Below are 24,555 nucleotides of genomic sequence, written 5' to 3' on the forward strand. Positions count from 1 at the left end.
TCAAGCAGCATTGGGGAATTTCAAAACGGAGCGATGGCACCCACCTGGATATCAGAAGACCTAGTTCCAGACCTGGTTCTAGAACAAGGAACCCGTTGGGAGTCACATAGCTAAAATGTGTGTGACTCCCAGAAAGTTCCTTGTTCTCTTTGAACCTCCATCTTCCCATCTGCAATTTGGGGGAGCTGAAACAGCTGATCCCCAAAGTCCAGCATTTTCTGAAGCCTCAGGTTCCCAGTGGGTTCTGATGGGAGTAAGTTGTTTGAGGGGACTTGCAGGCCTTGTGAGAAGTGAGGCCCAGAGGGTCCTAGCTACCCAAGGTGCATAAATGGTGAACTGTGCCTTCTCCCACAAGGAGCCTACGCTATGCAGCATGGACCACGCTGGGTGGAAGGCTGCCTCTAAAGAATGATTCTTAGAAATCTTGAACTGGAGCAGGGCTGGCCAGCCTCCCACATGCATATGCATGACAGCATTCTTCACATTCCACCCAAGATCTCCATGCTAAAGCAGCCCCACACACTATTCCTGGAAAGGTAAATGTGGATGGAGAAACGAAAGCTTCTCATGGCCATCAACACACACATTTCTATTCATTCCAGAAGCATTTATTGAGCACCCTCTGTATAGCAGGCACTATTCTAAGTGCCAGAGATCCAGCAGTGATGGACAAGTTCATTCCCTCTTAGAGTTGACAGTTCTAATCCAAAGCTTTGGAGGGCAGTGACCATCTCCATCTTGTCAATATCAAAGCATTAATGGCCTCCTCCACACACGGGTGTTAGGTGTCTGTAGACAGAAAATGTCCAAGTATCCTTTGCAATAATTCTAAATATCCCCCACAAGTTGGGGACCTCAAGTCTAAATATAACATCATCTCTGCTAAAGCACTCTGCCATCAGATATACCTGAGCGCCTGAGTCTAGCCAAAGAGCCCCCCAGGACCTTGAAAATTTAATTCTCCTGCTTTATCTTTAAAAGCACTTAAGTTTTGAATTCCACTCCAAACATGTGTGTTTGTTTGTTTTAATAATATAAAAATGTTCCAAATTATTCCCCAGTTGTTACTGTCTCCTCACCACAAATTACCAACCACGGAGTAAAATGCTCCAGGAAATAAACAATGTGGCTCTTCGCATGCCACTGTCACACAGCCAAGGACTGTGAGCACACCCGTTTGAAAAGCAGGTCTCCAAAGGAATGGCTTGGACAGGAGGGGCGTAACGCATCCCCCATGTCTCACGAGTACAGCCATGTCTGAAGGAATTGGTCCCCTGAGTGAAAGCATCTAAAAACCTCCCACCCGAGTTATTCCTCCCCAAACTGCATTTCTGTTCCCTGGCAAGAGAATTATTCCTATGTTCACAGGTGCACGTTCTCAATACAGAGATCCAGAGAGAGATGAAAAATAAAAAGACATCGTGTCAGACCTGGATGACTTTAGCGCTGGTCTGACCTCTTCGTCGTATAGATGGGAGGAAGCTTTGCAAAGCCAGGACTGACTGGAGTCTAACCACAGACCGCAATTGTTAGAAACCTTTCTCACTTACCTCCACCACCTCTTTGCCAGACAGCTGCCATGGCCTGGGAGGCCCTGAGAGGCCAAAGTGGACCAGGGGCTCCTTGTGCTGGCTCAGGGCTCTCTTCTGACTCTGCTTTCCTGGCATTTTACTGCAAGTCTCTTAGATTCTGTTCTCTTATGCTATATAAAGGTAGAGACCCTTTGCCCCCACCCTGAAGCAATTCACTGTCTGATAAGCAGAGGCAGGAGCAAGGCAGGTAGTAGAATCCAGGACTTGACTGCACTCTACCTAGACAAAGGCCCTTACCCCGGGTGGCCCTGGGCGGTAGTTCTGCAGGACTGAGGGACGGTAGGAAGCCAAGATGCTCCCCCAGGGCCAGGCTAGGAAAAGCAGCTCCTGGGCGAAGGTCCTGCTTTCATCCCAGAGACTTCACCCTGCCTTCCTCCCTCAACGTGTTACGTGTTCAAGTCACACTCAGGCTGTCTCTTCCATCCTCTCTTCATTGTGTTCCTCTGTATCTGGAACATTCCACGCATCTTGCTGCCCATCAGCCCTACCTCCTTTCCTGGCTAAATCTGTTCACCCCTCAGATCCCATCTTAAATCTCATTCCTTGGGGAGACTCTCCTGACATCCTGGTACAGAAGAGAGTGTCCCGGCATGTGTTTTCATAGCTCTCATTGTGCTTTCTAACATTTTCTACCATTTATAAACATAAAGAGTCTTTTTGTACAATCCTTTATTTAGCATCAATGTCCCCCACTAGACTATAGGATCCTAGAGGGCAAGCAGCAAGCCTATCTTGCTTTTCATTTTCTGCCCAGGATATCATACATTGCTTGTACTCAGAAGACAGTCAATACATATTACCTAAAAGTGGGGTGAACAAATGGATGAATGAGAAAGCTCCCAGGTTACAACAGGCAGAATGACCATTTCTACCAAGGGCAGAAACTCTGGAATGAATTCGATCCCACTCACTTTGCAAAGTCCTTGTTTAGCTATGTTTCACTTTCCCCACATCGGATTACGATTGTTTATCTCCCTCCACTGGATGGTCAATGATTCTAAACTCCAAACATGAATGACATGCTCCTGGCCCTCCCCATCCTCAGCGAGATGGACTTGCAAATAAGTTCTCACCCCTGATGGAATAAAGCCGACACAAGCAATGCTGAGAGAGGATGCAGGACAGCTTAGGCACAACATCAGCTAGCACTGCAATGGAACCTTGTTGCTGGTCACTGGCTTTTCCATGTGCCAGGCACTATGCTAAGAGCTTGGGACATTATTTCATTTATAGTTTCCTTGCTCTACAGATGAGGAAACTGAGGTTTCAAAAGGATTAGTACATTGTCCAAGGTCACCAACTGATACATGCAGAGCCTGGAACCAGGCCAGCTGTCTGACTGCCCAGCTCCAGCATTTGCCCACCAAACTACACAGCACTGCAGCTTACACTTGAGCGCCACACACATCACCTGGGGGTCTGGTTAAAGTACAGATCTGATGTTGTGGGTCTAGATCTGGTGCTGTGGGTCTGAGGCAGGATTTGGGATCCTGAATTTCTTTTCTTTTTTTTCTTTTTTCTTTTTGAGACAGAGTATCCCTTTGTCACCCAGGCTGGGGTTCAGAGGTGTGACCTCAGCTCACTGCAGCCTCAACCTCCTGGGCTCAAGCGATCCTCCCACCTCAGGCTTCCAAGTAGCTGGGACTACAGGCACATGTCACCACATCAGGCTAATTTTTTCATTTTTTATAGAGATGGGGTCTCACTATGGTGCCCAGGCTGATCTCAAACTCCTGGCCTCAAGCAATCACCCTGCCTTGGCCTCCCAAAGTGCTGGGATTACAAGTGTGAGCCACCGTGCCCGGCCGTGGGACTCTGTTTCTAATGAGCTCCCGGATGATGCCCATGTGGCTGGTCCAGGGACCACAGTTTGAGCAGCAAGTCTATCAAGGTGAAAATGCAAAGGAGGATTTCCATAGGGTAGGCTGAGGAACAGCCCAAGCAAAGGCTTGGAGAAGGGAACATGGATGGTCAATTCAGAGACCAGCAAGCAGTTCAGGGTGGTAGAGCCACGGCATGGGGAAGGACGTGAGAGGAGAAGAGGCCTTGAACTGCAACCCAAGGAGTATGGAATGTATTGTGCGTCACGGAAAGCATGGAAGGGTTTTGAGAGGGGATGTGACAGTGATGGGACCTGTGTTTTAGACAAATTACTCTGACTCACAGTGAGAAGCTGTGCTAGAGGACAGAGAGATGGGAGATCCTGCTGGCCAGGGAGCTGCTGTAGCAACCCATCAGAAAGAAGTAACACAGGCCTGAAGCCAGGTAGGGCAAGAAGATAGAAGGAGAGGTTGCATGCAACCAGACATTGCAGGGGCAGAATTAATTTTTTTTTTTTGGCAAGGTCTCGCTCTGTTGCCCAGGCTGAAGTGCGCTGGCACAATCCCAGCTCACTGCAGCCTTGGACTCCTGGGCTCAACTGATTTATCCTCCTGCCTCAGCCTCCTGAATAGCTGGGACTGCAGGTGCATGCCACCACACCCAGATCGTTTTATTTTTATTAATGTTATTATTATTATTATTTTGTAGAGACAGAGACTCACTATGTTGCCTAGGCTGGTCTCAAACTCCTGGCTTCAAGAGATCCTCCCACCTCAGCTTCCCGAAGTGCTGGGATTACAGGTGTGAGCCACTGTGCCCGGCCAGAATTAATTTCTTTAAAACAAAGCTACAGTACTCTTTCCAGGTATGAAAAATTTCTCAGCCATTCCATGAACTAAAGCAACAGTGCAGAGATGACAGGAGCTGCGCACAGACATAAACTGAGATGCATACTATTCCAACACAGTCTCAAATGGAACCACTCTTAGAAACGGGGCGCATCAGCCACGGCTTCCAATCCAGCCACCCTATCTCCGTGATGAGCCAGCCTTTTCCTCACTTTGTGGATTGAGTATCTGAGTCCAGAGAATGGAAGGGACTTGGCCAAGCTCCTGTGACCGGGCCTAGAACCAAGGAATCCAAGCCACTAAACCAGTGCGGGGCATCTTAGAGAACTTCCCCCAGCAGAGAAAATGAAGACATTCAGTTGCAATTTGATATCAACCCACACTTGCAAATATTAAACAAATAAAGCCATTTCATTCCTTAATGAAAGCTCATATCCTAAAAGGGGAGGGGATATGGAACCATCTACTGTAGACAGTTAGACCTGAAATAAAATTAGAAAATATGTCACATGGAAAAACTCTGCAGTGAGAAATGGTTTCTTCCCCCCCGCTCCTTTTTTCTTTCTGTGGGAGAGTGAGTAATTTGGCATTTTAACTAGACAGGGGGAATGCGCAGCTGTAGTCTCTGTTTTGTACCAAATACATTCAGTTGCTGTGCAGTTTTGTATCCCACTTTGTGAATGGGATGACAGTGAAGGATGTGCTCAGCAGTGGGATGAACAGGGCTGAGCAGAGCTGAGCCGAATCACTGTCCCCAACTGCCACAAAATGCGGCCAAACTGAACTCAGATATCCTAGAATGTTCATGCTAACGATGCTTTTAGAATTGCCTTTCCAACCCCTTCATTTCTCAGATGGGGAAAAGGAGGCCCAGAGAGGTACAGTGATTTGCCCACAGCAGAAGAAGAGCAAAGGATTGTTAATCCTGAGGCTCTGGGAGTCTCCACTGTGTCCTGCGCCGTTGCCATAGTTGCCTCAGGCATGTCATGGGCTCCTCCGTGGCTGGTGGTGACCTGAACATAATAGGGTTCCACTGGGTTATTCCTTCAAAGGGCATTGCCTGAGTACTGGCCACGGGCCAGGCACAGGGCTAGGTGCTGGTGGTACAGAGAATAACCCCAGCCAGGTGTGATGGTGCCTGTAATCCCAGCACTTTGGGAGGTCAAGGCAGGTGGATCACTTGAGCCAGGAGTTTGAGACCAGCCTGGGCAACATAGTGAGACCCCATCTCTTAAAAAAAAAAAAAAGGGAAGGTTGAAAAATTATCCAGGTATGGTGGTGCACACCTGCAGTCCCCGCTACTCGAGAGGCTGAGCTGGAGGACCACTTAAGCCCAGGGAGGTCAAAGCTGCAGTGAGCTGTGATTGTGCCACTGCACCCCAGCCTGGGCAACAGAGTGAGAACCTGTCACACACACACACACACACACACACACACACAGAGAGAGAAAGAGAGAGACAGAGAGAGAGGGAGAGAGAAATAACCAGAGTGTCCCTTCCCATATTCTAGCTACTCTGGAGGCTCTGTTGGTTTGAGATCAGGGTGTGGGAAGGGGTATTCTGGGAGATGAGGCCAAGACAGCACTTGGTGGAACTTCAGAGGGCCTCAAATGCCACACCAAGGGGTAGAAGGCCGTATTTATTTTCCAATGCTGCTATAACAAACTACCACAAACTTAGTGGCTTACATCAACACAAGTTTTTTTTATCTTACAGTTCTGGAGATGAGAAGTCCAACACAGGTCTTACTGAGATAAAAAATTAAGGTATCAGCAGACCATGCTTCTTTCTGGAAGCTTTAAGGGAAAATCAGTTTCCTTGCTTTTTGCAGCTTCCAGAGGCTGTCTGCATTCCTTGGCTTGTGGCCCCTTCCTCTGTTTTCAAAGCCAGCAAAGAAGGATGCTCAAGTCCTCTCACATCACACCACTCTGATTTCCTCTGCCTCCCTTTTCCACTTTTGAGGACCCTTGTGATTACATTGGGCCCAACCAGGTAATCTGGGACAATCTCCCTCATTTCAGGTCAGCTGATTATCAACCTTAATTCCATCTGCAGCCTAACTCCCCTTTGCCATAGAACCTGATAGAGTCACACATCCTGGGGGTTAGGGTGTGGGTTCTTCAGAAGGCCATGACCCTGCCTACCACAGGCGGTAATCGTGGGAAGATGACACAGCGTTCTAAATAGGGAGCAACACAATGAGAGCTGGTTTAGAGTATTGCTCAAATATTAAAAGTGCACGTGAATCACTGGGAATCTTGTTAAAATGTGATCCTCTGTCCCCTAGATGGTATGATTCTGATTTATGAGTTCTGGGGGTGAAGCCAGAGATTCTGCATTTCTGCCAAGTTCCCAGGTCATGCTGATGCTGCTGGTCCGTGGACCACAAGTAGCAAGAAGCTAGAAGCAAGAAGATTGAGTAGCAAGAAGCTGGAAGATTACTATGGCTGCAGCGTGGAGGATGGGTTCTAGGGTGGAGAGGATGGAGGCTGGGAGACAGACCTGTGTGCTGATGTCAAGTTGTAATTAAATTTCTTCATTTCGCAAGGCTGTGGTGAGAATTTCATATATTAAATACACACACAGATACACATACATATGTGTATATATAAATGTATATATAAAATTTATATTATATGAAACACACACATATATATGTACGTGGATATATGTGCGTGTATATATAACAAATATATATATCCTATATATTAAAACTTAAAACAGCACCTGGCACATGAAAAGCACTATATAATTATTAGCACAGATCATACTGTTTTTTGGTTGTTGTTGTTTTTTGTTTCTTTGTTTGTTTTTGTTTTTGAGATGGAGCCTTGTTCTCTCACCCAGGCTGAAATGTAGTGGTGTGATTTTGGCTCACTGCCACCTCTGCCTCCTGGGCTCACGAGATTCTCCTGCCTCAGCCTCCCAAGTAGCTGGGACCACAGGCGTGTACCACCACACCCGGCTAATTTTTGTACTTTTAGTAGAGGCGGGATTTTGTCACGTTGGCCAGGCTGGTCTCAAACTCCTGACCTCAGGGTGATCCATCTGCCTTGGCCTCCCAAAGTCCTGGGATTACAGGCATGAGCCACTGTGCCCCAGCCATACTCTTGGTATTTTCTTAGGTTCATGTGAAGCACCAGAGCACTGGCCTGGGAGTCAGGATACCTGGTTCTAGACCTGGCTCTCCTGCCAACTTGAACTGTGACCATGAGCTACTCACTTTCCCTCTCTGAGCTAGACAATCAAGTTAGAACTAGCCAGCCACTAAGATGGTAGTTGGAGGGGAGAAACAGCTGGCTGGGCCTATTTCAGAAGTTCTGTGTGTAATGCTGTTGAACTTGCAAGAACTTGGGTTCAGCTTGTCATCAGTTAGGATCTCTACTCATTTTCTGTGGGATAAAATGGTTGTAACTTTCCTATGCCGAAAAAAGCACAGTTTAACTTTTCTTTCATGAAACATTCTATTCTTGACATATATACTATAGGCAATGCCTACTCTCACCCTGCTCCAGCACCATCATCCTGCAGTGGATGGCTGCAGGGTGGTCTTTCAGTGTGGCTGGAGGCGCACATAGACTTTGCTGGTCAAGGGTTCATAATGCTGGGTTTTCACTAAGATCTCCACAGTCCCAGGCTTTGAATGATTCATTCATTAACTTATTCAAATGCTCATTGTGTCCATTTAGTGCCATGTCAGATGCTGGGGAAACATGGATAAATAAAAACGGCTTCCTGCCCTCAAGGAACCCACAGTGATGTGGGAGCAGTGAAGTAAGGAGGCATGGAACTGATCACCAGTGACAGGCCTGATGCTCACTAATCCTTAGAGTAGGAATTGCCCTAATTTACAGATATGGAAGACAAGAAGTCCCTCTCTAGACTCAGCATCACCACCTTTGAAAGGAAGCAGTTGGACTGCATTGGTTGTTCTCAGCCCTGGCTGCACCTTAGACTCCAACCAGGAGATTTTCAAACCTGCTGGTGTCTGGATCTCACCTCAGATGTATGAAGAATCCCTGAAGAGCTGGAGGACTGGGCACCAGGTCCCCTTGGAATCCTCAAAATGATTCCAAGGTACTGGAGGGCTGATGACCACCAAGGTCCTTATGACATGAGCTCTCACATTCTAATTTCCTGAAAAACCCTCTTCTAGCTCTTCCATAGACACGTGCAAAATGGATGAATGAAGGAGAAGGGTGGAGAGGGAGTGTGGGAGGGGCCCTAAGCTCTTTCGAGTAAGGCCACCATTTGGAGAAGGATGCTGGCACTGTTCCTTTACCTGTTGCCATTTGCTCCTTTTGGGTTAGAAACAGCAGTAGTAGACAAGGCAGGGGGGACTTGGCGTTCTCATATGATGTTGCAGGAAGTATAAATTATTATTGCCTTTCTGAACAATGCAACAAAAGCCTTAAAAATGGGCATGCACTAGACCCAACTATTTGTTTTAGGAAATTGTGTTGTGCTAGGAAATAATTGCAGAAGTAGTCAAATACGAAGCTATGAGACCATGATCGTCACAATAGTGTTCATAATAGTGAGCAATGAGAAACAGCCTAAAAGTTTACAGGACAACCAAACAATGAAATACTATTACAAACACAAAAAATATTAGAGAAGAATATTTAATGTTCCAGAGAAGGTGTCTAGATGATTGTTAAGGGGGAAAAAAGCCATCAACTAAATGCAATGTACGGAATGTTCTGTTCATATTATGATCTATGTGCATACTTAGGGGTGGAAAATAAACTTGAAACATAGTTCATCAAATGCTAGCAGGGTTTATCTTTGAGTCACAAATAATATGTGATCTTTTTAAACCCCTCTTTTTGGCCCTAGTTTTGATAATAACTATGTATTATTTTTATTACCAATTTTTTTAATGTTATTGAAGAAATGAACCTCTTACAAACACTTCTCACATCCCTCTGCCTCTCCCATCTCCTGGTGGAAATGGACATCCCTACTTTGGTAGTGCAGATGCTTGCTTGCACTGTGTTAGGAAACTCAGGACAAGCTCCTTAACATGCAAGCCAGCTTCTGTACACTGTCTCTATTACTGGACTATGAGTCCCTCCAGGATGGGCACTGAGTCTAACGCGGCTCTTCAGCCATCCTGCCACCCACTCCAGAGAGTGCCTGGGACAGCAGGAAGCCAGAAATAATAGGAGGAAGACAGACATCTGTAAGAGTAGCCATAATACAGAACAGACAGACCGTTTTGAAGACTTCAACAGAAATTCCCTTTGGGAGGAAGCTAGTCACAAAAGACTGCCTAGATGGGAGGGGGGTTTTAAGTTGGACCCCATTTGAGTCCCTCAGTGATGGGAGGAGTAAATCCTAGAGAGGCCTAAAGCCAGGCTGTTGCCTGTAAGCCAGACTCCAGCCGAGCTCTCCAAACCCAGAAAGGGGGTCCTGGCATCTAAGGTCAAGGGTCCTGGTCACTTGAGAGAGATACCAGAGCCCTCAGAGCAGTTTTTTGTCCTGTTCAGTCCTTGAAATCATCCATGGCATGCAACAAATATGAACTGGATTGGATTGGATTTGGTTGGGTTGGGTTGGATTGGGTTGGATTGGATTAGGTTGGGTTGGGTTGGATTGGGTTGAGTTTGATTTAGTTGTATTGGATTAGATGGGTTGAATTGGATTAGGTTGAGTTGGGTTGGATAGGGTTAGGTTGGGTTGAGTTTGGTTATAATGGAGATAAAGAGTGGGCTGCACTCATTTCGTGACCCGGGCCACCTGTCTCTCCCATTAGATGTTGACCAGGAGGAGGGCTGGACCTTCTCCCAGGATCTGCTCTAACCCTAGACTTTTCCTCTCTGTAGTTTGGATAGAGCAGAAGAAGGTAATCAGTCAGCAAACCTGGCTCCTTCCAACGCCTCTGATACCACCTCAGCTCCCCTGGGCTCTGTGTTGACAGCAATAGGTCATAACTCACAATCAGATGCTCTGACTTTGAGGTCTTATTTGCTTATCCATTCTCCACACCAGACATTAATGCCTTAAACTGAGTCTTATTGTAAGATTGCCTCCTTTTTACAACCCTCACCTACCACTACCACTGCTATACTCCCAGTATCTGATTATATTATGCAGAAATTATGGAATAAGCCAACCTATATTAAAGAATTGATGGCTCAATGAAGGAGGCAGGCACGGGTAACTTATCTTACCAGACTGTAAAACATACCACAAAGTAACAATCATCAAAATTGTATGGATTTAAAATGACATACACACATTAACACAAGAAAGTGACCAGTGGTACAGAGATACCAGAAAAAAAAGTATATCATTAAAAGAAAAAATATTGTGTAATAAGATATCACACAACAATGATGGGCAGTACAATGATGGTACAATAGCTCACACTTTAATTAGTACTTTGGGGAAACCTGGGGACCACTTTGGAAAAGAACTGGCTTTAGATTATGCAGTAATCTGGCCAGGTGTGGTGGCTCATGCCTGTAATCCCAACACTTTGGGAGGCTGAGTTGGGAGAATTGCTTGAGCCCAGGAGTTCAAGACCAGCCTGGGCAACATGGTGAGACCCTATCTAAAAAAAGAGAGACTATATCCTAATCTATGGTTCCTTTTAAGTGATCAAGCTGTAGATATTAAAAGAAAACTGGAAAATCAACTTACATATTTAGCTAGAAGAAAAAAGATAAATGCACAACTTTTGACAAACTGAGAAGTCAGGAATAAGATGAGTAGAGAGAAGCTGGAAAATAAATTTTATCCAATTAATGTAATAAGAAAGATAAAGAACAAAGTAACATTAGTGTGAATTCCAGCCTAACTAGTTATTACACTATTGAAGAAAACGACAGCCCTATAATGTTCCCTGAGTACTCAGTCAAGGTCACCCTACAGCTGACAAAGCCATGGAAGAATTGGGATGACTTACGCACCACAGAGGACATAGTAAGTTGATGCATTAGACCACAGGCTAGACTAACTCCTTCATTCCTTCTTTGATTCCTTGAAAAAGTATGCTGAGTACCCACTTCATGCCAGTCCCTGTGCCGGGGATCCCTGTTCCAGGATTCAGAGTTGGACAGGCCCATCCCTGCCTCATAGAACTTCCCATGTAGCAGGGGAGGCAGGCAACTAATGTGTGGTCACGGTACAGTCTGAGGAGCCCTGAGACCAAGAGATGCTCATGATGCCTGGGAGAGGAGAGACAGCTTCCCAGAGCAGAATCTTAAAAGGATGATTTGGGGATCGCCAGGTACTGTGGGGGAAAGGCATTTTTAAAATGGTACTGGTAGCCAGGTGGAGTGGCTCACCCCTGTAATCCCAGCACTTTGGGAGGTCAAGAAGGGTGAATTGCTTGAAGCCAGGAGTTTTAGATCAGCCTGGGCAACACAGCAAAACTCTATGTCTACAAAAATTTTTAAATTAGCTGGGTATGAGGGTATGTAATCCAGCTACTCAGGAGGCTGAGGAAGGAGGATCCCTTGAGCCCAGGACTTTGAGGCTGCGATGAGCTAAGATTGTACCACTGCACTACAGCCTAGGCAACAGAGAAGACCCTGTCTCAAAAAAAAATAGTAAAATTAAAACGGCACTAGCCTATGCAAAAGCACAGACGTGGGACGTTGCATGTCCCATTCAGAAGCCTGCCAGTGATTTGATGTGAGCTGAACTCCATAGGGACTTAGTGTTAGTGGAGGAAGGCAGGGTCCTCTGGGGCCAGGAGCATGACTCCAACCCAGGTACAATGAGAACCCAGCGAGGGCAATTGAACTAGGAAGCATCATGATTAAATAAGAAAAATCCATCTAAATACATAGTAAGAACTATCCAACCAGTTCTGTTCTTTGATGGGTGAGTTCATTGAGGGGAAATATTGCCAAAGGAAATAATCCAAAAGAAAAAGGCCATTTGTCTGAAGATGTCCCAGCAGCACTATTTATAATAATGACAAATGGCTAAAGTCCCGTTCTGGACAAAGTGGCCAGCTCTGGACAATTGTCTTTTGGGAGATGGAGACTGGAGGCCAATGAGGCAAAACTTCAGGTGTGACTCCTACCCACATCTCTCTCACTCAGAAAAGCATGTCAGACTGCCAGGGAGCAAGAGTGGTGTGGTTAAAGGGAAGTTCTGCGCTGCTCTAATTCATATGCTTCCCATTAATATCAGGATTTCTCCAGAGAAGATAGTGGCCAAGAAGCACTTGAAAAGATGCTCAAGGTAATTTGTCATTAGAAAATTGCAAATAGGCCAGGCACAGTGGCTCACGCCTGTAATCCCAGCACTTTGGGAGGCCGAGGCAGGCGGATCATGAGGTCAGGAGTTCGAGACCAGCCTGGCCAATATGGTGAAACTCCCGTCTCTACTAAAAATACAAAACTAAGCCGGGCGCACCTGTAGTCTCAGCTACTTGGGAGGCTGAGACAGGAGAATTGCTTGAACCTGGGAGGTGGAGGTTGCAGTCAGCCAAGATGCACCACCAACTCCAGCCTGGATGACAGAGTGAGACTCCATCAAAAAAAAAAAGAAAAGAAAGAAAGAAAGAAAGAAAGAAAGAAAGAAAGAAAGAAAGAAAGAAAGAAAGAGAGAGAGAGAGAGAGAGAGAAGGAAGGAAGGAAGGAAGGAAGGAAGGAAGGAAGGAAGGAAGGAAGGAAGGAAGGAAGGAAAAAGAAGAAAAAGAAAGAACGAACGAAAGAACGAAAGAGAGAAAGAAAGAAAGAAAGAAAGATTGCAAATAAAAACCACAAGGAGATGCCATTTTATATCCACTAAAATGGCTATAATTTTAAAAACTGAAAACAATCATTGGCGACGATGTGCAAAATTAAAGCCCTCATACATTGCTGGTGGGGATGTAAACATGGTGCAGCCACTGTGGAAAATAGTTTGGGGGTTCCTCATACTTGAAACACAGAATTATCACGTGACCAGAAATTCTGCTCCTAGATATAAAGAAGTAGAAACAGGCTGTCAAACGTCTGGATACTTGTATGCAAATGTTCAGAGCAGCACTATTCACAAAAACCAAAAGGTAGAAATAGCCCAAATGTCCATCAACAAATGAACAGAAAAACAAAATGTGGTATATATATATATATATACACACAATGGAATATTAGTCATAAAAAGGCATGAAGTACTGACACATGACACAACATGAGTGAACCATGAAAACTTTATACTAAGTGGAAGGAGTCAGATGCAATAGATCATATACTGTGTGATTCCATTTTCATGAAATATCCAGAATAGGCAAGTCCATAGAGGCAGAAAGTAGTTTAGTGACTGCCAGAAGCTGGGAAAAGAGGGGAATGGGGAGCGATTGATTAATGCGCATAGAGATTTCTTTTGGGGTGATGAAAATGTTTTGGAACTTCATAGAGACGTTGATTGCACAGTATTGTGAAGGTAGTAAATGACACTGAGTTGTACACTTTAAAATGGTTAATGTTATATAATGTAAATTTCACCTCAATAAAAAGTAAGTCTGGATATCTAAATGGTCAATAAACATATGAAAAGGTCATTCACTTAATTAATAATCAGGAAAATGGAAATTAAGGCTACTGTAAGATTCAAATATGCACCCGTTAGAAATGTTGAAGTTAAGTTCAGTGACAAGACCAAGTGCTGGTGAGGATGTGAAGAAATGAAGGTCCTCATTTCTTGGTAGCTGTGTAGATCTGGACAACCATTTAGAAGACATGCTGGCATTGTCTACTCTGTTGGGGGATATGCACACTCTGATTCAGCACTCCACCTCTAAGTATAGAACCAACAGAAATTCATGCACATGTGCACCGAAAGAAATGTACAAGAATGTTCAGAGCAACACTATTACGTTAGCCCCAAATGGAAACAATCCAAATGTTGGAGAAGAATGGATAAGTAATATATGCTATGCTAATGCAATGGAATATTACACAGCAATGGCAATGAACTACAGCCACATACAGCAGCATGAATAAACCTCAAAACTTATTATTTATTGAAAGAATCAGACACCAAGGAATAGATTCTGCCTGTAAAACGTTCAAAATCAAGTAAAACAGAACTTCAGAATTTCGGGATACACACTTAGATAGTAAAACTATTTTTAAAAAGCAAGAAAGTGATGACTATTAATGTCAAGGTAATGGTTACCTCAGACAGGAAGAATGGAAAATAAAACCACAGCAAAGGGGTTCAGGAGAGCTTCTGTGGATTATCCTATATCTTCATCTGGATTACATAAATATTTGCTCTGTGATAAATCATTGTACTATACTGTAACTTTAGCATGCACTTTTCTGAATGGATGTTGTATTTCACAATAAAACATTTTAAAGACAAGTAAATAATTTGCAACCATCAACACTTTATTAGCAAGAGCAAATTACTTGTGACACCACCATCTCTACCTAGACAATAGCCCCCTTATCTTCTAAAATATTGGGTATTCCAATGACACTGAAATTTTACCAGGAAAAGGAAGGATTGGTGCTGTCTTCTAGCTCAACCCTGACCACTGGAGGCACAAGAGGCCATGTGGGTGACACCCACTGACAAGTGTCTCTTTAAACAGGATGGTGTAGGAGGATGGGGTTGGCTGCACATGGGACATTCTGAATAGTAGATGAGAAGAGCTCAGGAAAAATGGCATTACAGTTGTCTGTGGCCCTTTCTTTCTTCCTGTGAACTATGACCCCCTTGGGGCAGCTGTGTACCCAAATCCTTTCTGTACCCAGCCAGCATGAGGACCAGCACAGAATGGGTTTGTTGAACTGAACTATGTGAAATAATCAAACCTCAAACTAGAAAAATATTATTTTGTTTTGTTTCCCAACATTTTAAATGAGGACTACAGAGATGAGTGAATCTTGCCTCTCTACTTCATAGATGGGAAAAATGAGGTTCAGAGTGGGAAAAGCAACTCATCTAACTTCATGGAGGAAGTCAGTGATTGGAACCCAGGTTTTCCAATACCTGAACTTGTGCTGTTTTAGGGCGTGAGGGCTATCAGGAAGTTTACAAAGACCCACTTTTTAACAGATCAATGATCTGCAAAAAACCATATGCCTGTGTTCTACCCCTAGCCAAGGAGCCCTGTCCTGGGCCCACAATGGCATTCAGGGATGGGAGGGAGAGTCGATCCAGAGGCTTGGAGGTGCAGGAGGAACTCGGGACCCATTTTCTGAGAGAATCAATGCCCTAAGAGGCCAGCAGCTTTTAAGTTGTGAGCTGTGTGCCAGCTCTGTACCAGGCTGGCTATGAACCCCACTGTGAAGCCCCACCAGATTTGGTGCCTAGATGCTCTGGGAAAATGCATTCTTTTATTTAATAAGCAGCTTTATTGAGGCATAGCTTACTTTCCATAAAATACACCCATTTTAAATGTATAGTTAGATGATTTTAGTAAATTTATAGAGTTGCACAACTACCAGCACAATCCGGTTTTAGAACATTCCCTCAAAAGTTTCCTCATCCCCGTTTGCAGTCATTCTCTGCTTCTGTTTTCTGTCTCTGTAGTTTTACCTTTACAGAAATCTCATATATAGGGACTCTTACAATGTATTGCTTTTTAATGTCTGGCTTCTTTCACTTAGCTTAATGGTATTAAGTTGTATCCATGTTGTTGTAGCATTGATCAATACTTCATTCCTTTTTATTGCTGAGTAGTATTCCAGTAAATGGATACACCTCATTTTGTTTTTCTATTCACCAGCTAAAGGATCAGTTTATTTCCAGTTTTGGCCATTATCAATAATGCTGCTATGAATATACATATGAGTTTTTGGGTGGACATATGCTTTCCTTTCCCTTAAGTAGATACTTAGGAGTGGGAAGTGCTGGATTGTAGGGTAAGCATTTATTTAACATTTTAAGAAACTGCCAAATCGTTGGGAACATGCGTTTCTGCTCATAACAGCCCACTTACAAACATGCTTTCAGAAGCCACGCTACTTAAGCATACAGCATAGTGGTTAAGAGTACAGATTCTCGAGTCAGACCCTCTGGGCTCAAATTGTGCTTATATTACTGAAGGCTATATGCCCTTGGGCAAATGACTGTGCTTTAGTTTCCTCATCTGTAAAAGGGGACAAGACATGGGGTTGTTGTGATGATTGAGTGAGTTCATTCACGGCAGAGCACTTAGAACACTGCTGGTTCGTAGTACTATCAAGTCTTGGCAATTGTTTTTTATACCCAGTTGAGCAGTGGCCCTATGGAAGGAACAGCACCAGCCCTGAAGTTCACAGATGTGGGAGGGCTATTATGGATCTACCCAGTTACAGTCATGTGGCCTTGAGGAAGTCACATCCTCTCTGTAAGATACGGCCTCATTTACTTCTCAGCACTGCTGTGTGGTGATTCCAGGAACTTGGTGAAGGTGACATGGTGCTTTGAAGACTGCACAATGCCATGCAGATGCAATGGACTCATGTTACCATTGTGACATTCAGATTGTAGGGCTCATTGGAGACCATGAAGCCCCTAAAGCCTTCTTCATCCGTGAAGCTCCTCTAACTGCACACTAGGATGGTTAAGAGCAAGGACTCTGTAGTCAGACTGTCTGGTTCAAATCCCACCCCAGCCACTTAGAAGTCTTGTGACTTTGGACCTCTGCTTCTTCATTTGAAAAACAGAGATAATAACTGTTCCCAGTCCCCACCTCCTGGAGTGGTTATAAGGACTGCATGAATGAAATATGAACATGTTCACACCTCCACCTGGACACAGGAAGTGTTTTATAAGTATCAGCAATATTAAGTTGCCTTAAAAATTCAGTTTGCAGGAGGACAGTTCACATTTTTAGGAATAGTTTCATATCCCCAAAGGGGCACTGAAAACCCATCAGCTGCAAATGGCTCTCCCTAGACCCTTTCTCAGCTCCTGAAGGTTTGCTGGCCTCTCTTTTTATGTTATAAATGGGAATAGGACTTCCTTTGTGAGAAACAACAGCCCTGACACTGAGGGATCCTAGAGACACACACAGGAGGAGAAAAAAACACCAAAGTTCCTATCCCCAGATCCCTCTTCCTTTTGGGAAACTGGAAGTTGCAGCAAAGTTCACAAAAGACCATGGAACCCAAAGCTGGCCTCTGCCACTGAGTTGGCATGGCCCTATATCATATGCAAAATTGCAACTTTCTGACATGAGCCATGGGGCTGAGAAGCTAAAACTATACCCCAGCTGCCCTTTGATCTGCAATAAATGCCAGGCTGGACGCTCTGGCAGGAAAAGCTATCATCGGATTTGGGTGTTGTTGCCCAGGAGACAATGGGCTGTCTTGGGCTTCTTCAGGCAAACAAAGAGTTAACCAAGGCCACCTTCTCAATCCCGTTTCTTTGGGCAGACTACAGGTTGTTTCCTAGACTTTCTCTCCCTTATTAAATTGAGGCTGTGTACTAATCCTCCAAATTCAAAGGGGAAGGGGTCAGATGCTACAGAAATCATGGTTCTTCTGCAAAACTGCACAGAGAAAGAGCTGAGCAAGGGCAAGAGCCTGCAGACCTGGATTCAAGTCCTGGATTTGGACTGGCCACTTTCTAAGCTTGTCTCAACCTCAGTGTTATAGAAATACCTGCATTGTGATGGGATTAATAGAAGCCCAAATCTCAGCACCATGCAACATACCTTTGTAAAAAACCACACATGACCACCTCCTGAATCTAAAATAAAAATAAAAATACCTGCATTGCTTTCCAACACATAGTTACCGCAAGAATCAAGCAGTAATTTCTACCACTTATTTTGTGCCTAGTATGTACCGGAATCATGGAAAGCACATTATTTCTAGTTTATCTAATCTTCACAGCATTTCTAGGAAGGTAAAATGGTCTAATTAGTCGCCTTTTTCAGATGGGGAAACTGAGGCACAGAGCGATGAAATCCATTGCCCAAGATCACCCAGCCAGCCACAGTTCAAACCCAGACAGTCTGACCTTAACTGAGGCCCATTTTAACTTAGGTCTGCTTTAACTTAGATCTTACTATTCAGCCAACCGCCTGAGTTCTGCTGGAGAAACTGAGGTCCGGAGAACGGAAGGGATCAGATCACTGGCTCCCAGGCCACAGCTCTTTCCATCAACGGTGGAGCCACTGCCCATGATAGCGTGACCGCTTAAGTACCTCAGAGCTGGGTTAAGCGTCCGAGCAATTCAGTTCCGTTATTTCTTGCGCAGCAAAAGCCCCAGATGTCCCTGCTAGTGTTCATGCTTCCACCTGTGTGCGGAGAGGCACCAGACCTGCCCTTTCCAGAAGCCAACCAGCGCGCACAACCTAAGCGCTGGCGCTGGGTGCGCTGAGGCTGTTGGCGCTGGCGCTGTTTCCAAACTCCCTCTCTGCCTAAGATTGGAGGCTCCGCGCCCAGCTCAGACATCTCGGGTGCTCAGACAGCGCTCCACCCGCCCAAGTTGCCCAGCGATCCCATTCACAGCTATAATCCCTGCACTGCCAGGAGGTAGGCGCCCGCGGGACCGCCAGTGCGCACAGAGTGGCGAGGACTCCCTTTTATGTCCAGGAATGAGGCGCGCATGGCAGCCGCGTCCGCCGCCAAAACCAGCTTCCCCCACGGGTGCGGGGGCAGCCGGTGCCACCCTCAGGCCGGGTTGCTTACCTGTCGCAGCGCGGGTCTGGGTGACTGCAGGGAGGGGCGTGGAGACCGAGAGTAGCATCAGCAGACACCAGCACTGCCCGTTGTTCCTCCTGCAAGAAGTGTCCGAGGGAGAAAAGGTGAGGCGGGCAAGAGGATTGGAGGGGCCCGGGACCCGAGGAAGCAGAGAAGCGGGTCTTACCTTGGTGCCATCTCGCGGGTCTGCGGAGCCCCGGAAGGCGCGCGGCGAGTCGAGTACAGCGCTGGAGCTCAGCGGAGGACGAAGGGGCGCTGAGCGCTGGCCGCCGCGCTCGCCCTTCCTGCAGGGAACAAAGGCGGCGCTCGGCAGCGGCGGCGGCGGCGGCGGGCAGAATCCCGGCTCCCGGCCCGCGCCCTGAGTCACCCGCGCTCTGAAACCCGACTCCGCCGCGCCCTGCGCTCCCCCGCGCGCTGCGCCCCACCTCGGGCAGCGGCGGCGCACTCACGCCCCGGGGATACTGGCCTCCCTGGCCGCCTCCCCACGCCCCTTTCCCCCTCGAGCGACGTGCGCTCCCCTCTGTTGCCTCCAACCGTGACTGCCTTATGTAACCTGCGAGGAAAGCCCCGCGCCCGCGTTCGTTGGGGCAAACAGGATGCGGCTCCCTCCAGCCTTAAGTCTGTCCTGTTGGGACTGACACTCAGAGAAAGCACTCTTTCACAGCCGCCGAGGGAATCCTCTCCACAGCCCAGGGAGGCTGGAATCAGTGATTTCCTTATATGATGGACAAGGAGACTGAGGCTCAGAGAGGTGGAGCGAATGTCCCAAAGTCCCAAGCTGCACTGAGTTCCTAGCTGCTGTGACCCACCCTGCACGCCTGACACATGGACCGACTTGAATGCCCAGGAATGGACGTGCCTGGGGCCATAAGTGATACATACAACTAAATGCATCAGAGATAGCCCTAATAAAAGTTTTTAATGTACTGGATTCCAGGGCTTTCCTCCTTGTCTATACCTTGCCTGCCCCCTTCATCAGAATGTGAGCTCCAGGAGAGCTTATCTTTGCTTTGTTCCCTGCCTAAAACAGCTCAGGTAGTAGGAGACGCCAATAAACGCTGGATGAATGAAGGAGCACAGTCTTGGATGAGGCATCACACCAGGCCCTGTGATGAGATGTGGGGGTCATGAACCAGGCTCAGCCTCCAAAAGCCCTCAGTGGGAGTGAGGAGGTGCAGGGCAGACTAACCCATTTGTTCAGAGCTTATCGCAGGGCACTAGGTAAAAGCGATCTCAATGGTCGCTTTTTATTATTAACACCCGGCACATAGCGTGAGATCTTCGGGTGAGAAGAGGCACCGCTGAAGTTAGCAGAGACCTGGACAGCTCTGAAGCCAGAGAAACGCTAGGAACCTACCTCTCTTCCTGACACATCAAGTAGCCACCGTGGGCCGTGGCTTTGTGGTCAGTTCCTGTGTTTCATTCAGTTCCACTCTCTAGAGGACGGGTCACCTCTTGCCAAGTGAGTTAGCCTTGCAGAGAAGATGGCATGGGAATGGAGATAGCAACTAATGCTTACTTGGTGTGGATTATGTCCCAAGCCCTGTGCTAAATGCTTCAGCTGTGTTATCTCGTTTAATACCCACAACAGCCATGGAAGGTGGTACTGTCATGATCCCCATTTCATAGACAAGAAAGCTGAGGTTCAAAACATTCCAAGGCTAAAGCATGGCAGATGCAACACCCATGCTCCTCACCACTCAGCCATGCTGCCTGCTGGTAAGCAAGAGGATCAGACTCACTCTCTACCCTCAAGAGCAAAATCACAGGGAGACACAGAGCACTCGGACATGAAAGGGTTCATGCCAGCCTGGGTGGTGAGGGCTCAGAGAAGGGATGGCAGGGTTGGAGATCGGGAGTCTGGGTTCCAGTCCAATGCTGGCCCTGGCTGCAGGGTGAAGTTGGGCAAATCTTGCCCTTGGTCTGATTTTTAAATTTCTCCATCTGTATAATGGACACAACTACCTTGATTTGAATGGTGGCTGTGAGCCCCTTGTTGGGACCACCTACTGGTAAACCACAGTGCTCTCTGTCCATTGGATTTTGGCTTCTATTATTAGAGGTTGTGGATATTCTTCTCACTGGTACTGCAGCCTGTGGAGGGGAACAACTGGCAAGACGGAAGAAGGACCCTAGATGAACCTCTTAAGGGACTGAGTCTCCAGTAGCCAAAGCAGCTCGAGAACCAGGTTGGCCCCATGTGGAGCTAACACATAAGGCGAAGTGCATCCCAACAAAATTGTCCACTTGAGGCCTCTTTCCTAATCTGTTCACATTCCCCGTGAATGTAAATTCTCTCCCACTTGCAGCCACTCTGTAATGGGCCTAACCTTATTTTATTATGATTCAGTAAACATAGGGAATTTGCTTTCATAATTCTATAGTTCTCTATTGTTTGTAAAGTACCACATTAACTAGGAATATAATTGACTTTCTTAGAACTTATTTCTATACTGCTTAGAAAAACCACATCAGTTATGGCTACATAATAGATCTAGGGTTCTGTTTGACACTTTTAAAACCAGAGATTGTGAACTGGCAGCCATGGGCTCAATTTTGTTTTGTTTTTTGTTTTTGTTTTTGTTTTTGTTTGAGACTGAGTGTCGCTTTGTCACCTAGGATGGAGTGCAATGGCGCAATGGCAGCTCACCGCAACCTCTGTCTCCTGGGTTCAAGTGATTGTTCTCCCCAGCCTTCCGAGTAGCTGGGACTATAGGCGTCCATCACCACGCTCAGCTAATTTTTGTATTTTTAGTAGAGACAGGGTTTCACCATGTTGGCCAGGCTGGTCTCAAACTCCTGACCTCAAATTGATCCACCCACCTCAGCCTCCTAAAGTGCTGGGATTAAAAGCATAAGCCACCATGCCCAGCGTTCAACTTTGCCCATAGATATGTTTTATCCAGTCTCCTGGGTGTCAACCTCTAGATTAAATTAGCTAGCAATATTTGATAATTAGAAAATTGCACATTAAAATTGAGACTTCTGGATTCTTTTTGAAAGTTTGGAAAACCTGGCGACATAGGGCCTGCATTCTCTGTGCCAACAATTGATTGGCACTGAATAGAGGCTGCTGCCTTCAGCTAAGGCAGTACTGTCCAGTTTGCCATAGTTCCCACCACCGCCTATTGTCCCCCAAACCAAAGCTAAGAATCAGTTGCCCCTTATTACAGCTGCACTCTGCCTTAGCATATAAGAAAAAATGGAATAGGTTGAATGCTTATGTTCCCATTAAAAATGGGTACACAGAAGATATATAGGGAGAATACCATGCTTAAAGAAAGATGGGGAAGAGCATATTTCTACATGTTTAATATACAAATAAAGTGTGTACATTGAAAAAAATGAAAATGAAGGTGCCATTATGAAACAAACCTGACCTGCTCAGTTACATATACAACCTGAAGGGTGAAGGCTTGATTGTGATCCAATTTATTAGTCCAAGACACATATGCATAAGGCAACAGATTCCTTTACTACTCTTGCAGAGAAGTCTTATGTGCACATTTCATATTTTGTTGGTTCTGTGTAACTGATAATACCCAGTTCACTGGAATCTAAAAATGAAGTTCCCCAAAGCACACCTCTCCTCTACAAATGACTGGAAATAGACTCATGTTAAGGTTGTTGATTTTGCACCTATTTCTCCTGGGGAGCCAGAATATGTTCATATTCAAGAAGGGCTCTCAGTTTGCAGCTTGTCCCTGAACTCAGACAGATGAAGAACAGGGAGGGTCTTGGGCCTGGGAGCTGAAGTGGGGGCCAAATGGTCCCAGCTGTGGGTGTGGGAGGGATGGGGCAGGAAGCCAAGCAAGACATTTTACCTCCTGCCAGACCGTGTTTTTAGGGCTTAAGTGATTTCCTTCCATTCAATGTTAAGTTGTAGAAATAGCCAAGAGGAAGCTTTGTGTCATACCCAAGCTGATCTAAATTGTTTACCACCGTTGAGTGTAATCTGTGAGATTGGGATGTATGAAGACTGGGGATCTTATGTCCCAACTCTTGCAGGACTCAACTAAATTAATAGGCTGTTCCATTTTCCCATAATCTACCCAATGTCCCTGATAACTCAGTATCCAAAAGCATTCTCCATACTGTCTTAAGCAGTTGGAAGGGGCACAAAAATCTGTGGAAATCATCCAAAACTTTGGTTTTGGAAGAAGTTACCAAGAATATAGTACATGTCATTTTAGACCTCAGTATATTCACTACATGGGTATAAGGCCTCCCTTGTGGAGTTGTGGTAAGAACGTCTATAGGAGGTAGTTAGAGCTTCCGTGTCATCTGATTTAATGTGTAGAAAAAGTGCAATAGATTTAACTAGCTAACTAGAATAGAATTTGCTAGAAAAACTGAAGAGATAGCTGCCTTTTGGATACCCAAGAGAAAATAATGACTGTTTAAACCCACAACTACCTTCCAAGGAGGACCCATTTGTTCTGCTGAGCATCTTGATATGTTTGGTTATGCAAAGAGGGACCACGGGCTGAGACTAGAGTCATTGGTTCAACATAATAGAAAATGATGGATTTGAAAATCTGACAATCCAAGAGGAAAAGAAAAAGGGGGGAGAATGTATCAGACACCTCTTACGTGCCACTGCAACATCCTGTCCAGATCCCCTCCATCTTGATCATGTATGTGCCGGGTGGTTGTCTTCCAAATGCCTGCACCTGCATCCCTTCACCTGAGCACTTTCTGTGGTCCCTGGAGCCTGCTCTGCCCACAAGCACAGAGGACCAAAAGTGCTGGGAAATTAATGGAGCAACCCCCTTCCCCAAGCAGCTCTCAATCAGTGATGGTCAGGAGCTGGTGGATGAGAATCTCAGCCCCCTTACCCAGTTGGTGGGAACACCTGGGCAGGCATACATTCTACACTTCTATCCAGAGTTTACACAGGACTGAGCTCCGGTTTCCCACTGGGGTATTGTGCACTCACTCTTTATTGGCTGCCTCATTCCCCGTTCCCCTTCCAGTGCTTCTTAAGAAAACTGACCAAGTGAACTGCTGGCAGTGGAATCCTTGCCTCCAAGTCTACTGCTGGGAGAATCCAAATTAAGACAGCTGCTTGAAATTCCTTTAGTCTCACCTGTCTCCAGGGTCTTTGGACACTTGTTCTAGCAGCAGTCCCCTCTGTGGAGACCAACTCTACCTGGACTTTCACCAACTTCAGGCAGGTACAACCCACAGCCCCTGGCCTCATGTCCACATTGAGCACGTTTCACTTCCACCACAGGGCTTCCTTGTTGATGCTAAGGCATGACATCCTCAGCACTATCCTTAGTGCCTGCAACGAGCAACCTGGAAGTACAGTGCAAATAACATCCTATGGGGCAAAATTTCAGCCAATGGAAGCCAGTAGATATATTTTTCTCCCCTCCTCTTCCAGATGCACTGTGCCAAGAAAGTAATTTATAAGGCATCTCAGAAGAGGGTCTCACAATGCTTGTGGAGTAATCCATCATGTTTAATGCCTCCTATGGGGCTCTTCCTCCTACATTGCCTCCCTTTCCTTTTCACTTCTGCTCCCTAAGATCACACTCCCTAATGCCACAGAGGCGCACAAGACTTAGCTTCAGATGCTACTGTCTGAATAACCCAGGATGAGACAGGTGATGGAGCTTATCTCTCACCTTCCGATGCACTCATGCATCTTAACAGAGTATCTAAGACACTTGTCCCTTCCTGCTCACTATCTTCA

The 24,555-nt window shown here is 45.9% G+C and overlaps 1 protein-coding gene across 1 annotated transcript in view; it reads right to left on the minus strand.

Annotated features, from left to right (window-relative positions):
• Positions 1-19,481, minus strand: part of COL15A1 (collagen type XV alpha 1 chain) — a 127,072-nt gene extending 107,591 nt beyond the window's left edge. Inside the window, 2 exon segments of the mRNA XM_050762069.1 lie at positions 18,843-18,931; positions 19,021-19,481. Coding sequence (XP_050618026.1) covers positions 18,843-18,931; positions 19,021-19,031 — 100 coding nt within the window. The 5' untranslated portion in view covers positions 19,032-19,481.
• Positions 19,482-24,555: the final 5,074 nt, after the last annotated feature.

This window comes from Macaca thibetana, chromosome 15 (genome assembly GCF_024542745.1).
Source record: "Macaca thibetana thibetana isolate TM-01 chromosome 15, ASM2454274v1, whole genome shotgun sequence".
Classification (NCBI taxonomy): domain Eukaryota; kingdom Metazoa; phylum Chordata; class Mammalia; order Primates; family Cercopithecidae; genus Macaca; species Macaca thibetana.